The following is a 17,165-nucleotide window of genomic DNA, read 5'->3' as shown; positions in this document are numbered from 1 at the left end:
TTACAGTTTTTCGATGTCGTGCTCGTTCACAATCCGAATCCTCCTGCCATCCTGGTTCAGAGCGAAGATAGCTCCATCCTGCGTCCAGCATGTCTTTGCTTTCTTGCTTTCGATGACTTTCCAGTACAGGGCTGCGTTTTTCGACGTCAGGTCCTCTCTGATGAAGAGTTTTGGTCCGCTCAGGTCTTTCAGTCGTGTCCGCGCTCTGTACACGTCATTCCTCGCATTGTACCGGCTGAATTTCACAATGATGACTCTCGGTTTTCGCGTAGGTCCGACGGCGCTGGCGTACGATGTCTGTTGGTGTCGATCACGACTGGGGGGATCTACTTTGTCTCCATCCTGCTTCTGACGAGGTGTAATCCTATGGCTCCGGTCAATCGCATCTGTGGGTACATTGAGGCCAAGTTTGCTGTTGAAGATGTCCAAGACAAGTTTGTCGGTGTTTTCATTTGACTGTTCCCGGACTCCATAAATCATAAAGCAGTTTCGCCGACTATACTGTTTTGCGTCGTCGTTTTCATCTCGGAGTCTTTTGATTTGCTTCTCCATTTCTGTCACTTTTTGTTGTGCAGATCGTAGTTCATGCTCACATTTCTTCAGATCAAGTGACACAGCTTGGTAGACTTTCGACGTGATTCGTTCCTCAAGCTGTGCGGCGATAACGTCAAAAATTTCAGTGGCAATTTTTTTAACGAGGTCCGGTGACTGCCGTGAAAGAGCAATTTGTCGCTCAATGGAGTGCTTGAGGGTATTGTCCAGGCTGAATTCGCTGGATTGTCCATGCCGAGAGTGGTTCAGTGGGGTGTTTCAGAGTACTGCCATGGCCTAACTCGCTTGATTGAACAGCTGAAAGTGGTTCATCGTCCGAGCTGGAGTTCATTTACGTTTCTTAATTTGAACATTGTCATTGTCACAAGTAAGTTGGAAATTGCATTTATTTTACCCCCAGCTTTAAAGATGCTTAAATCTGTTTTATTTTGTTTTCGCGGGTGACAGCTAGCACAGGTGTACCGCATGCTTAAAGGGAAGGTAAACCCAAAAAGCAATGTGGATTGAGTGAAAGCAGCAACATTAGTAGAACACATCAGTGAAAGTTTGAGGAAAATCGGACAATCGATGCAAAAGTTATGAATTTTTAAAGTTTTGGTGTTGAAACCGCTGGATGAGGAGACTACTAGAGGATATGACGTATGAGTGGACAACAATACAAAGAAAATATAAAGGAAATTCAACAAAAATTCACTTTTCTAGAATTATGAAAGAGCAATGGACCAAGCTCTTTCAGAAAGCAGGGGGAATAATTGCTACCCCTAACATATGTCAATATCAAGTTGACGGAATTTGTAATTTTCATGAAAAATGGATTTTTGTAGAATTTTCTTTATATTTTCTTGGTATTGTTGTCCACTCATACGTCATAACCTCTAGTAGTCTCCTCGTCCAGCGGTTCCAACACCAAAACTTTAAAAATTCATAACTTTTGCATCGATTGTCCGATTTTCTTCAAACCTTCACTGATGTGTTCTACTAATGTTGCTGCTTTTACTCAATCCACATTGCTCTTGGGGTTTATCTTCCCTTTAAGCGGCGATCACCAGGGGGGTGTTTTATAAAGCTGTTCGTAAAGTTACGAACGACTTACGAGCGACTGGTGATCAGTTCTTGTGCTGAATTATGGAAATTCTGATAGGTATAGCACATCAGAACTGATTACCAGTCGTTCGTAAGTTGTTCGTAAGTTTACGAACAGCTTTATGAAACAGGGCCCTCGAACCTACCCCCTTATCATGTATCCTTTCATGGTGATATCATGTAAATTAGATGTCGGCATATGTGCATCGCTGGTATAGCTCTTTCGGTACCGTAATTCTGTATTAAGCTTGTTGTGTGTATGCTTAGGAGCCCAAAGGGTTACCGTGTAGCGTCAGCGGTATAGTTTCTGTGCCATGCCCAAAGTGTTATGCTGGGCAAGGTATATTAGCAGTCCACGGTATAGGTCAAGTTACCTCAGCAACTATTGCAATGTGTTGCTACTGTTCGTTTTCTTTTACTGTATTATTATTGTTTTCTCTGTACAAATTACATGCATTGTTTCTGTCACTCAAGAAAGTGAGATTCATGTTTATGATAATACTGTGGAAAAAACGAATAAATTTAAACTTGATCTTGAGGTCATTACGTTCTTTGCTTGCAGCCCGTTAAGTTGGCATTGAGTTCGTGTTAAGTTTTATTATTTTCGCCGTTTGTCGCCCCGTTCAACATTTATTACAACATTTGTAACAATTCCTTGTCGTCTACTGGCTTTAGCCAATACCGAGCTTGTATCGGCCGAGCCTCCGCCCCACGTTTTAGTGTGGAAAACTCATCTTTGTAGTGGCAGAGCTTCCATCCCATATATGTTATAGGGAAAACTCACCTATGGTTGTAAGATTAATATATTTTGTATTAATGATTAGGAAGATTGTGAATTATGTTGTAAAATTAAGAAGTTATAATAGAATGATGTTTTGCATTGAATGATAAGATACTATGTTAAATGATGGAAGGTTGATAATAATTATGATGTAGATGTGATACGGAATTGTAATTATAGTTAGTTACACGGACAGAATGAATGTTATGCATGCGTGTGTGTTGTGTGCATTGGAGTTTAATTACAAAATGAATATTACACGGAACAAATTATTTGAAAGACATTGGATAACTGTTCTTCCATATAGAGTTTTACTTCGGGACTGATGTCACGCTTCGTCAGAGCCGTGTCCTCCTGGCAAGTCAGCAGCGTAGCCAGTCCTCGTCACCAACATTAGCATCATTACTGACCGCCAAGTCCGCTATCATTTCATCACAGCACCGACGCAGCAATCATCGTTGTGCACTAGGATCCTCCAGCTCGCGTTTGTTAACTACAACGGGGCCCCAACCGCGAATTCTCAGGTTTCCATTGGTGTGACTCCGTATGTTTGCGTATGTGATTCCCCTTGTCCGTGAAAAATTAAAGTTTAACTTTAATAATTGTCTCCTTGCATAGCCCAGAGGGCGTGAATACAGCTTGTCATAAATCCTTTATATATTATTTACTCTGTAATTCAGAATTTGGGCGCGAATACAGTTTGTTATAAAGCTGTATATATCATTTACCCTGTAACTCAGAATTTATCAAGCTTTGATTAAAGTGCTTTAATTTGAAGTCATTTGTCTTTAATAGTCCGTTTGTTGTGTTGATCGTCCACAAATAAATTCTAACCCCTCTTAATTTACTGTCGGTCCTCAACCGGACCGTGACAGTCATTTTGGATTTTAATTTTGATGACATAAATCTTCTACTTATTGTCTCACTTTCAACTCGATGAAGTGTACCACTTCTGGCATTAGAGTAATGGAAATGACAACTTTTAACCTGTCCATCTCAGTTGATCCCCAGTCACAATGCACGTGCTCTTCTGGTGGCACAACTAGTGTATTACATAATGATAATGATGCTCTCCCAAATCTTGTCAATTGTCTGCAGTTTCTCGTAATCTAAAACATTCTTATAACCGCTATGATGGTAAACTGATCGAAAATTTTGCTCTTCTGAAAGACTTATCCTGTCTTGTCACACAGGGGGTGAGAAGGTTCTTTAACCAAAATATGATGTTTGCTTGTTTGCATGTTCTTTGATCTCTTTCAGACACACTTGGGATGATGGACCTCATCCGTGTTGTCCTTCCAACCTTGGGGTATTGGAGCAGTTAATGATGCATTTTGCTATCTCTTTGATATGCATCTCACATTTTCGCCTTAAATACATTAGCATCTTTTATTCATGGACACTAAGCAAAGTAGTTCTAATTTGCTTCGCCTTCATCAAATCTTGTGTCTAATAAATATGTTTTCAGGATTTTTGTGTCTTTCCCAAGGGGAAAAAGTTGTTAGTTTCACACACAATGTCTCAAGTTGATGTTGATAGACACAGTGCTTCCAGGCTTATCAGAGTAAACTCCAAGGTTTGTTAACTTTTGAGACTAAAAAAGGATCATACACACGAGTGTGCATCATTACAGACATCCATCTTCATCCATCCATGAAAGGGTATTGCAATTTAAAGCCCTGCTTCAGAGACAGTACTTGTGTCAGGATTATAACATTTTTGGTGAGATAATGAGAAACTTCTTATGAAATATGAAAGAACATGTAATCTCAAGAAGGATTCAATGTTTTTTTTTTAATGAAAATTGGTCTTGAAATTGTTGAGATATATATAAAAAAAGAGCAATCCTAATGAAATTGACAGGCCACGACTTCTATTAGTTTTACCTTGTTTTTAGATATCTCAGTCATTTCAAAAACGATTTTCATCTATAAGCTTTTGATTCCCCTTAAAATTGTATGCTCTTTAACATATCATAGAGTGATTTCTAAATATCTCGCAAAACATTTCAAACTGAATCCTCACCTCAACCAGTACAGTCCCTTAAATGATCTGTCTGGCTCACACGCCGAAATAAAGGCAAACATGGCCTACCCCTTTGGGCAATATATATATATATATATATATATATATATATATTAGAAATTACGGATTGGTGTTTTTTTCAACATGGTCAGTTCATGTTTAATTTCAACGCAAATGCACTTCCCAGTATTTTCAATTCAATGTTCCTACGGAACCAGTTTTTTTCATAATCATCCCAGTAGGCAATCTAACGAGTTTCATTTGCCCCTCCTGAGAACTTTATTGGCTCAGAATCAACGGCGTAAATCCATACTGAGGAGTGGGGGGGATGGTCACCATCACCGCGATTACAAGCCCATAACCGGACCGGCGCAGCCTTTTTTTTTTTTTTTTTTTTGGGGGGGGGGGGGGGGAGATTAAGCTTTGTGCCCCCCTCCCCCCCCCACACACACACACACTTTACAGGGATCGGATGCCCCACTCTTTTGCATGAAATATAAAGTGGGAGAAAAGTGGCAGCAACAACATAAAGACTTTTTGTTCTTGTTGCTTTTTTTTTTTTTTTTGCTTGTCAGACGACGTTCGGCGAAAAATATTTTTTTTTTTTTTTTTTTTTGGGGGGGGGGGGGGGGGGGAAATATCTGTGAGAGGGAGCGGAACGACCGAACGGGGGAAGGGTGTGTATGGGGGGGGGGGGGATATCCCTCTCCCACACGAGGAAGATTTTGCATTTTCAGACCTGAAATTCAGCGATCTGGTGCTCACTTGTGGTGAAAATTTTCTTTTCTTTTCTTTAAAAAAACAATAAGAAAATGAAATATTCACAATATAATATTGAATGACAAAATCATGGTATTTCAGCTCTTGCTGTGCGACATCACTGTGAAGGCTTACTAAATAATGGGGCCTATCATCGGCGTAGACAGGATTTGATCTTAGGAGGAGCGGTTATGTGAGGGAACGAATCAAGCGAGGGGGAGGGTAGTACAGAGGGTTTCCCCCTCCTAGGGTGAAATCTCTTTGCGTTGAAAATTTTGACATTTTTCAGTCCAAAAACTGCCGTTTGTAGCTATATTCTTCGCTTTGGAAATTAAGGGGGCACACCAGGCGCAACTGCTCTCAATCACTGGCAGCAACATCAGGAGAATGGCATAGCGATTAAATGCGAGCGAGCGGAGCGAGCGAGCATGAAAATTTTAACATTTTACAGTCTAAGAACTGCCGTTTGTAGCTATACTTTTTCGCTTTGGAAATTAAGGGGGGCCGCATCAGGCGCAACTGCTGGCAATTACTGGCAGCAACATCAGGGGAATGGCATAGCAGTTAAATGCGAGCGAGCGGGGCGAGCGAGCTTGAAAATTTTGACACTTTACAGTCCAAAGACTGCCGTTTGTGGCTGTATTTTTTCGCTTTATGGGGCACACCGGGCGCAACTGCCGGCAATCGGGCAGCAACATCAGAATGGCATAACGATTAAATGCGAGCGAGCGAAGCAAGTGAGCTTGAAAATCTTGATATTTTACTGTCCCACATGTCCTTTGTGGCTGTACTAGTATTTTTCCCTTTGGAAATTAAGGGGGCGCACCGGGCGAAAACTGCTGGCAATTACTGGCAGCAACATCAGGAGAATGGCATAATGATTAAATGCGAGCGAGCGAAGCAAATGAGCTTGAAAATTTTGACATTTTCCAGTCCCAAAAACTGTCGTTTGTGGCTGTATTTTTTTCGCTTTGGAAATTAAGGGGGCGCACCGGGCAAAAACTGTTGGCAATTACTGGCAGCAACATCAGGAGAATGGCATAATGATTAAATGCGAGCGAGCGAAGCGAGTGAGCTTCAAAATTTTGACATTTGACAGTCCAAAAACTGCCGTTTGTAGCTATATTTTTCGCTTTGGAAATTAAGGGGGCGCACCGGGCGAAAACTGCTGGCAATTACTGGCAGCAACATCAGGAGAATGGAATAATAATTAAATGAGAGCGAGCGAAGCGAGCGAGCTTCAAAAGTTTGACATTTTACAGTCCCCAAACTGCCGTTTGTAGCTATATTTTTCGCTTTGGAAATTAAGGGGGCGCACCTGCTCACAATCACTGGCAGCAACATCAGGAGAATGGCATAGCGATTAAATGCGAGCGAGCGGAGCGAGCGATCTTGAAAATGTTGACATTTTACAGTCTAAACACTGCCGTTTGTAGCTATACTTTTTCGCTTTGGAAATTTAGGGGGCACACCGAGTGCAACTGCCGGCAATTACTGGCAGCAACATCAGGAGAATGGTATAGCGGTTAAATGCGAGCGAGCGGAGCGAGCGAGCTTGAAAATTTTGACATTTTACAGTCCAAAGACTGCCGTTTGTGGCTGTATTTTTTCGCTTTGGAAATTAAGGGGGCGCACCGGGCAAAAACTGTTTGCAATTACTGGCAGCAACATCAGGAGAATGGCATAATTATCAAATGCGAGCGAGCGAAGCGAGCGAGCTTCAAAATTTTGACATTTGACAGTCCAAAACTGCCGTTTGTAGCTATATTTTTCGCTTTGGAAATTAAGGGGGTGCACCGGGCGAAAACTGCTGGCAGTTACTGGCAGCAACATCAGGAGAATGAAATAATAATTAAATGCGAGCGAGCGAAGCGAGCGAGCTTCAAGAATTTGACATTTGACAGTCCCCAAACTGCCGTTTGTAGCTATATTTTTCGCTTTGGAAATTAAGGGGGCGCACCTGCTCACAATCACTGGCAGCAACATCAGGAGAATGGCATAGCGATTAAATGCGAGCGAGCTTGAAAATTTTGACATTTTACAGTCTAAAAACTGCCGTTTGTAGCAATACTTTTTCGCTTTGGAAATTTAGGGGGCACACCGAGTGCAACTGCCGGCAATTACTGGCAGCAACATCAGGAGAATGGCATAGCGGTTAAATGCGAGCGAGCGGAGCGAGCGAGCTTGAAAATTTTGACATTTTACAGTCCAAAGACTGCCGTTTGTGGCTGTATTTTTTCGCTTTGGAAATTAAGGGGGGACACCGGGCGCAACTGCCGGCAATGACTGGCAGCAACATCAGGAGAATGGCATACTGATTAAACGCTAGCGAGCGAAGCGAGTGAGCTTGAAAATTTTGACATTTTCCAGTCCTAAAGACTGTCGTTTGTAGCTATATTTTCGCTGTGGATATTAAGGGGGGCGCACCGGGTGTACCTGCTGTCAATCACTGGCAGCAACATCAGGAGAATGGCATAGCGGTTAAATGCGAGCGAGCGGAGCGAGCGAGCTTTAAAATTTTAACATTTTACACTCCAAAAACTGCCATTTGTAGCTATATTTTCGCTTTTGTTTGTCCCACTTTTATTTGAGAACCATCCCCCCCCCCCCCCATCGACGCCTCTATACATATTAGGTTGCTTTTGTTAAGTGAAAGATCTACTGCACACTCTTTGATAAATTAGGGTATAGTAACGTCTATGTCAAAAGTGTACAAAGTTTATCCCTTATCCTGTATAGCGGACCTTTTGCATGTTCATGATTGCAATACAACGATCAGGTGCATAGTTCTGGCGATATTTGGACAATTTTCCATTAAGAAAGTTCGAGATTTGTCCTCATCTCGGGAATTGCTTGGGGGATAAATGATTTGTCTGTCTAAACACTTCCTTTGGGGCGGGGCAAATGCCCCTTTGCCCCCCATAGATTCGACGTCCCTGATCTTCCCTTGGTATGCCCATAGATGTATCCTGACTGAGTCATCAGTCACTGTCGTTTCTCAGGAATGATTCAGGAAATGGAGGGGATTCAATAATTATGGCGATAAAGTTGTTGTTATTGTTTGTTTGTATGTTTTCGTACATATTTTGCAGATGGTCCCCAGTTCCTCGCGTCATAGCATGTTTACATGTAGACCTATACTATTTGACGTTGTCAACGCCTGAGTCATACTTTACAGTGTATGTCCTTTCTTCGCGAGCGAGCGAAGCGAGCGAGCGCTTGAGAAAATTATACATTTTCCTACAAGGTAGAATACTGTTCAGCTCTGTTACCTGTCTGAAGGCCGGCGTACAAACGTCATGCAATATGCCAAAATTGATACAATCACATTTCTGCTTCCTCCATTTTTTCCCCTCAAAATTCAGGGGGGGGGGGGATGATTGTACAGGCCATCCCCCCCTCCTCCATTTCAGGGGGAATATATCCCCCCCATCCCCCCCGGATTTACGCCCATGCTCAGAATGCATTGATGTACACCGTTCCTAGATTTTAGAAATCATTAAGCTGTGAAATAAAAAAAAAAAGAATCTCATTTTTGTATTCTTTTAAGCGCAAGTTGAAATTCTTTCTCTTAAATCCTCTCCGATATCCTCATGATTTACTAGATAGGTCTCGTCAACCTCAGGGTTCATCTTCCATCCATCAATCAATCAATCACTGTATTCATTATTACGTAATGAACTAGCCATCATAATCCTTGCACAGCTGCGTGCAGCCACCAGCTGTCCGAAGCACCTCCTCAATTCCCTCTTCCACTTCTCTTTCTCACCGTGGAGGCATTTTTTTTTCTTTCTTTCCTTCCATTCTTTCCACTTATCTGTCGTGTCATGTTGTTGTGTTTCTCCTGTTTTGTTCCATACTGTCTTCAATTGTGCTAAGAATCTGCAAATATGTATTTAATAAGTTTTTGTTTGAGTGGTTAAAAATAAACAAGCTTGCTTTTTAATAGTGGAACTCTCAATTCTTTTTTTTTTTCTCGACTGAAGCATAACTTAGTATTCTTGCCAGTATGCATTTTTATGTTTATTTGTATCATTTATCCTTAGCAAAGTCGATTGTATATGTTTATCATACAATTTCTGATTTATTCTCTGTTATATTTTGTTGGGAAAAGGTGAATAAAAATAAATGAATGTATTGAAACTAAATTTGAAATGTGACTGCAGTGGTCGCCGTGAACATGGTGTTAAGCTGCAATTATATCATAATTCCCGGCGGCCACGGCAGTTATACGTTTCAGGGTTTATTCAAGTTTTATTTGACAAAATATCATAATGATGACTAGTATAAAAAATGAAGTGATATGTATTTCATTACGCACATTTTCTGGGAAATTTCAAGCATAAAGGTGCTTGAATTACATGAAATTCTACCCAATCAATTAATAGATTATGCACTTTTTCCATTAATGCCTGTTTGCGAATGTCTGACTGACAAATGGGAAATTCATGGGTGTCATCCCACAAGACCTACACCCACGAGTCATACAGCCCACTAGTTCGACATTGAACGCAGGTCCATGAGTCATACAGCTCACGAGTCAAACAGCCCATGCGTTCGACACTAGGCAAATAAAGCCCACGAGTTCGACAGATACAACACGGAGCTTAAAGTGTCGGTCTCGTGGGCCATGTTAGCTTGCGTGTCGAATTCATGGGCTGTATGACTCGTGGGTGTCGGTCTCGTGATGTGCACCCATGTTGTGATAAGAATACAGAATATGGTTTTGTCACAGAAGCTTGAGGTTTTAAGGTAATCCAACATCAAGCGGAAAAATAATGTTGGTTGGCTAGAGTTCAACTCAATACAAATGACATTTCCATTCATCAACAAACATAAACACAAAACACAAAGTATACCTTACATAATAATTTTATCATTTTGTAAGAAATACATAATCAAAGTATCATTAACTATATGCAACTATTTCAACATATGCAACTACACAATTTCATGAAATAAAAAAGATGCACACTCTGGAAGCTGACAGATGAGTAATACATGTAATAGAATTGAAAAACGTGGCCCACTGAAAAGTAAAGCTTGTAAGACATGGGTCACTTAAGACGTAGTATTTTGTAGGCATATTAAATTTACTCCGATATTAAAATCATTATTTACAATTTTCAGTTGGAACAAAAACCCAGCATTAGTGCTCCAAAATAGTTCTAAAATGTGAGTTAGGGATGGAAACAATCAGTGTAAAAAAAGTTAATCAGTTTAATCAATGTTGAGTATTACTCAATACACAAAATGTGAACAATAGTTACAATAAAGCTGTCTCCAGACTAAATCGTCTACAGTTATGGTTTAGTGAGAAAAACAGTGACATCTTATATTTTAGGCTTTATTGCAAAATGTTTTGTATGGTAGGATTTTGGTTATAAACCCACACATATGCATCACACGGGATAACTTGAACATTTTTTTTTTAATCACTGCTCTCCCTTGTAAACAATACCTTAAAGTCATATGAACAGGTAAAAAAACCCAAGGCAAGTACCAAATTGTGTCTCGCCCATTCGCGTACAAGAAATTGATATTTTTCTAACTCCCAGAAGTTCATTGACCCGCCTATGACCTTTGACCTTATGGTGACCTTCAACTCCCCATGGGACATTTACCATCCAAGTTTGGTCACAAACAGAAAAAGGATCAAAAGTTATGAGCCATAATCAAAACGCGCCAGAAAAACTTAATGGGCCCTAAAAATTTGTTGACCCCTTTCTGTGACCTTTGATCTTGTGATGACCTCTAATTCCCCAAGGGACATCTACCGTCCAAGTTTGGTCACAAACGGACATAGGGAGCAAAAGTTCTGAACCACAATCGAAATGCGCCCTTAAAAACTTAACATTGGACCCTAAAAATATGTTGACCACTGTCTGTGACCTTTGACCTTGTGATGACCTTCACCTCCCAAAGGGGCATCTACCATTCAATTTTGGTCACAAAGGGACAAAGTGATCAAAAGTTATGAGCCACAATCAAAACACGCCATAAAAACTTAACATTGGGCCCTAAGAGTTCGTTGACCCCTGTATGTGACCTTTGACCTTGTGATGACCTTCATCTCCCCAAGGGACATCTACCATCCAAGTTTGCTCACAAACAGACAAAGGGATCAAATGTTACGAACCATAATCAAAACGGGCCATAAAAAGTTAACATTGGGCCCTAAAAGTTCGTTGACCCCTGTCTGTGACAGTCTTGCAAGTATACTTTAACGTATGACCTCAAATGACCTTTGACCTTATCATGTGACCTCTTACGGCACCATAACATGAAGGTACCCCCTGTGCATCCATCACCCAAGTTTGATTGCCATTGTAGCAACATGTGTCGAGTTACGTGTCATAAGAGAGTCTTGCACGTAAACTTTCACGTTTGACCTCAAATGACCTTTGACCTTATCCTGTGACCTCCAACGGCACCATAACATGAAGGTACCCCCAGTGCATCTACGACCCAAGTTAGGTTGTAATCCAAGCAACTTATGTGCAGTTATTTGTCAAAAGAGAGTCTTGCAGGTAAACTTTAACATAGAAAAGAGAGTCTTCCGCATACTCTTTAATATATGACCTCAAATGACCTTTGACATCATCACATGACCTCCGACAACACCATAACATGAAGATACCCCTAGTGCTTCTATCACCCAAGTGTGGCTGCCATTGCTGTAACAGTTGCCAAGTTATGCATCATAAGAGAGTCTTGCAGGTAAACTTTAACATTTGTGACTGACGACGGACGGACGACGGACGGACTGACGACGGACGGACGACGGACGGACGCCATTTGGATCCCTTAGTCTCGCCTTCACCTCAGGTGGGCGGGACAAAAATCAGTGCAACAGTAACTATTTTCAAATATAATCCCGAGAAATACAAATTACAAATTACAAATGGGGACATTGCCAATTACAGTGTTATCAGATAAGATACAGACACGAGAGATTGAGCCTTTATTTGTGTACACGGGGAGACATCACAATAGTATACATACGGCCTACGTATACACATACACATGTATAATAAACACATTCATACATAGTACACAAAAAAAAAACCACATCATACAAGCAAGAAGGCACAATGACATTACAAAACAAAGAAGAGCAAGAAGAGACAGGACAGAAGAGGGGGGGGGGGGAGAGCAGAGGAATAGAAGGTCTGTATGATATGTTACCAGTTCTATACAGTACGCAATTTTTTTTTAAAGGGGCTACACTTAGAAAAAAAAGATGATCCTGTAAATTACACTTTCCGTGTTATGGACTTCAGACAGTGTGTGCAACGTTATGAGGCTTTCTGTGCCAATCGGCACTCAAAAAAATAATTATACAAGAGGTCGAGAACACGGACCCGATAGGAAATAATTACATGATTACTGAGTTTCCTGTTTGATACTCCATAGCAATCTATGGGGTTCCAAATCTGTCAATTTCCCATTTTCTGAGCAAGAACTCTAGAATACTGCTTGAGTAGCCACTATCGAAGTACTGGAAGAATTTATTCTTTCAGAAATCCTGGACAGCACGATCTGCAAATCTGAAGGTTATATACTTCTTTATAAACGTAAGTCCTGTTTTACTTATTATTTACTGATGTGTCGCTTTTAGACATCTTTCAAATCCCCTTTCCTTTCCTTGAAGATATAGTGCGTGACAAAGCCACGTCAATTTCGTTTAATCTAAGTTGGTAAAATTCATCAGCTTTCTTCCCTAAAGTCCGTGTCTTGATAATATCAAGTCTACGTGATTATATGACGTTGTATTCATATTAATGAAGTCATTCGGACTCATGCGCAAGTGATTGCTACGTAAAATTTATTCGAAAGGCATAGGTGCGCCAAACGCACACGTGGTCGGAATGTAACATTCTTATATGTATGAACTACTGTACTAGTACCACAGAACTTGAACTTAGGAGAACGCCTTTGATTAAAGATTGGTGTTTAGCCCACTGCTCTACGCGAAGCACGTGGCCATTAATTCTTCTTTCAGGTCATCGGAGTAGGGCCGAACGAAGTCAGAGGAGTGTAGCTCAGCTCGGCCATCCTCGCGTAAAGGTCGCCTGAATATCATGATGTCGTAGGCCCCGATGTAAAAGACGGCACAGATGCAGTTTTGCTCTTCATTAATAGGGTCCACCAGAATGATCTCCCGCACTGTGTTTCAAGGATTTCAGAACGAATATTGGCCTTGTTCAATAACAAATGCGATACCAATGTACCATTACGCATTCAAAAAATCTCGTACACAGGAAGCAGGTTAAAAAACATTGCCGTTCTGCATAGGGTAGTTATTGTAGTGCAGAAGATGCCGAACTCAGAGCGTATGGCATCAGAACCAGAAAATCTTTGAGGATACGTATTTGAATCATTTCGAATTTCTTTGGTGACGGCTCATTCGACGTAGGCCTAATTATTTACATGTGCAAACAGGTACAATTTATGCATACATGATTTCATCAGATGAAAACCTGAAATGGCCTTAAAACATTCCATCCTGCGTATATTTAACGAAACAAAGCAAAAACGGGTTAGTAATCGCATTCTTCATTAGTGACAGGATGTGATACTGATATTGATATCAGCTATGTACAAGACACACAATCAAGAAAAATTCAAACATGCAATGAGTGTATTACTCGTATACACAAGTTTTCATCTGTGTGTATATAAAAGAGCCAGGCATCGATTACACCATCTGCTGTACCTCTTCCGCTAAATGTTTTATTCTAGGCCTATATATACGTTATGCTGCCAACCAGATGTAGAGTGAATCAAAACAAATTCTATCTGATGTCATACGCACAATAATTTTGTAAATAAATTGAACTGAATTGAATCACCTTAACACATTGCTCAACCACGAGGTAGCACAAACAAGGAGGTACTAGGCGTCGAGTACCTCCTTGGTACAAACAAGATAAGAAAATATATGTTAGTAATCTCCAGATCTCTTGAAAAACGTCAAAGGTCTATTATGCCTAATATTCTTATATGTTTGCATTATATTCATGTATTTTTTTTTTTTTTTTTTTTTTTTTTACAAACCATCATTCCAGCGGGGGTTGCCGTCGTTGATTAACACATTATTCACAGTGACTGGTGTTCGGCCTGTTACGAAATCAAACCCATCTGCCCTGGCAATAAGGACTGGGTTGGGAGAAACGAAATAAAGTGGTAAAAGTGATCACGATGAGCGGCTTTCGGAAAGGCAGATTTAACACAGCTACAGCTCTTTAAAGAAGAAATTCCGACCAGTAAAACGTCAGTCTTTAAAGAAAGAGTACAATTTTCTAAGCAAAACAATGAAAATCTGAGGGATAGAAACAATTATTGATGTTAAGTATTGTTAAATACACAAATGTGAACAATAGTTACAATGAAAATGTTTCCAGACAAAACCGTCTACAGTTACGGTTTATTGAGAAAAACACTGATATCTCTTATATTTTAGGCTGTATTGCGAAAATTTTATAAGGTAGGATGTTTTGTGATACAACGGACCTACATATATGCATCAAATGTGATATCTTGCGTACTTCTTAAATGACTGCTCCCAAAGAAAAACAAGACCTTTAAGTTCTACTAGCGGGTATTCTGTTTAACCTTTATCCAATGCGGTCGGGCTTATATCCCCTGTGTGTCTGAATCGAGATTAATTGCGATACAGCAACGAACACGGTTGGAGGGGCAGCAAACCACTATACGTAGGTTATCAAAATGAAAAAAAAAAAGAAGCAACGGGGCAAAATTTTTCGATAGACCTACTTATATAGCGAGGTAATGAATACTCTAGTCATTCAATGCACTTTTGTTATTACTAAAGCCATATCTAATAGAATATTCAACTGTATACTATTAATGATTTAGTTGTTTGAATAGAGATTTCCCCCCCCCCACCATTTGATAAACGAATCCATGTAAACACTGCGCTTAAAACTATTACGATTGGCCACGATCGTCTCTAGCTGTTGAATATGTAAGACCCCTTATGCATATGCGAATACATAATGAGCTCCGCAAGTTAGCAAAGGCCTCACCGCTGACGCGGCTCGGTCCAGCGATCACTGCTGTCACGCACACTGCGTTAATCTATTTTCAGACAGTGCTGAGAGGCAAACAGCGCGCGAGGCCTTGTCCAAAGGCTAGTATTCTGTGTAACCTGCGTGCCAGGCGGGTGTGGCTGACAACTCAATGAAGAAATTCCTCTGAAGAAACGGCAGAAGTCACACAGAATGTCATTATCTTGGCCGCATACGGGGATTGCGAAGTACCTGTATATGCATCATGGGAATTGCCTGCGAGGTGCTGCCGCTGAGGGCCTCCTACTGGCGTTCTGCGTGGACCTCTGCGGGTATTCCACGCGACTCACCCGGAAAAAGCTTTGGTCATGCTCAAAACTTGGCTGCGGGTAAATCGGACTTGCGCGTGCAACTACGGGCGACATACGCGCTAGGTGCTGTCAGCTGCGGAGAGCTCCGGGTAGCAAGTTTGTTTCCCCGCAAGTCAAACCGCAAAAATTCCCCAGATACGGCATGACAAGGCCTGGAGCATGCTCAAAACTTGTTCCGAGTGAGTCGAGGGGGCAGCCCACAGAGGTACACGCACAACACCAGTAGGAGACCCTTACCGGTAGCACCTCGCAGGCAACTCCAACGCAGGTACTTCGCACTACCCGTAAGTCGCTCGTAACAGAAAACGGATCGGTTTCAATGCTCTCACGCAGGTCACGAGCAATATACGCAAATAGAATTTAAGTAGCATGCGTCTAGCAGGTAAGAGACAAGTGTGAAACTCGCAAACATTCTTGTCCGCCAGCAGAAAAATTCTCCTGCGCGCTGGAAAATTCCTGTTCGCAACAAGCCCGCGTAGCCTGCCCGAAAAATGACTCGGAATTAACTTTTGAAATAATAAATAAAGCAAAATGCAATTTAAGGGGCCGAAGCTATTTCTCATTACTTGCATCATGCAGAAAACCTCATTCGATTTTCTTCATTGTTCACGGAGATAGAGGGATCTTTGTAAAGTATATATCAGACCCTAAAGACCATAGAAGACCATAGAAGACCATAGAATTCCCTCTCCTCCAAGTCTTTACGGAGATCTCTGATATTGCTTTTCATTTGATTCATTGTATTTAAAGTTATATTGTAAAGAGTCCGATCATATATAAATACATATACATATATATTTTTTTTGGGGGGGGGGGGTGGGAATAAACGGAGTGCAATTTTCTAAGCAAAACGATGAAAACCTGAGGGATAGAAACAACCAATGTAAAAATTTGAATTCGAATTATTGATATTAAGTACTGTTAAATACACAAATGTGAACAATAGTTACAATAAAAATTTCTCCAGATATAACCATCTACAGTTACGGTTTATTGAGAAAAACACCGATATCTGTCTGAATCGAGACTAATTGCGATACAGCAACGAACACGGTTGGAGGTAGCCTTTAAACAAGGCGACTCGCTCTGCGTGCCCCCGTATAGCGCGTTTACCCCACAAACCTGTTGGCCGGCGAGTGGAGCGAGCCGCCTTTATCCACTCGTTCATCAGGGATGTGTACTTTTGTCGTTGTTGTTGCTTTATATTCTTTGACAAATTTGCGTACAAATTTGACGCAGAAAATACACACGGCACCAAGGCAACCCGCGCTTGCTTGCTAACAAATTTATATTCTTTGACAAATTTGCGTACAAATTTGTTAGCAAGCGCGCGCGGCTTGCCTTGGTGCCGTGTGTATTTTCTGCGTCAAATTTGTACGCAAATTTGTCAAAGAATATAAAGCAACAACAACGACAAAAGTACACATCCCTGAACGAGTGGATAAAGGCGGCTCGCTCCACTCGCCGGCCAACAGGTTTGTGGGGTAAACGCGCTATACGCAGTCAGACCGCAACGTCCTGAAAAGCCTTCGCATTTATCGTACGCGTATGCATGGACCT

The 17,165-nt window shown here is 41.1% G+C and overlaps 2 protein-coding genes across 2 annotated transcripts in view; both read right to left on the bottom strand.

The window, feature by feature from the left end:
- On the bottom strand, nucleotides 1-810 carry LOC140240567 (uncharacterized; the record flags this gene model as incomplete). Its single annotated transcript, XM_072320330.1, has 1 exon — nucleotides 1-810. A coding segment is annotated over one exon (810 nt), but the record flags the coding sequence as incomplete, so codon positions are not given.
- A 12,359-nt stretch (nucleotides 811-13,169) lies between these two features.
- Nucleotides 13,170-17,165, bottom strand: part of LOC140240566 (uncharacterized) — a 56,473-nt gene continuing 52,477 nt past the window's right edge. Inside the window, exons 14-15 of the mRNA XM_072320329.1 lie at nucleotides 14,261-14,362; nucleotides 13,170-13,369 (exon numbers count right to left, since the gene is read on the bottom strand). Of these exons, the coding sequence (XP_072176430.1) occupies nucleotides 13,170-13,369; nucleotides 14,261-14,362 (302 nt within the window). The remainder of the gene's footprint in view (nucleotides 13,370-14,260; nucleotides 14,363-17,165) is intronic.

This window comes from Diadema setosum, chromosome 17, assembly GCF_964275005.1.
Source record: "Diadema setosum chromosome 17, eeDiaSeto1, whole genome shotgun sequence".
NCBI classification, from domain to species: domain Eukaryota; kingdom Metazoa; phylum Echinodermata; class Echinoidea; order Diadematoida; family Diadematidae; genus Diadema; species Diadema setosum.
This window is presented reverse-complemented; position numbering and strand designations above follow the sequence as displayed.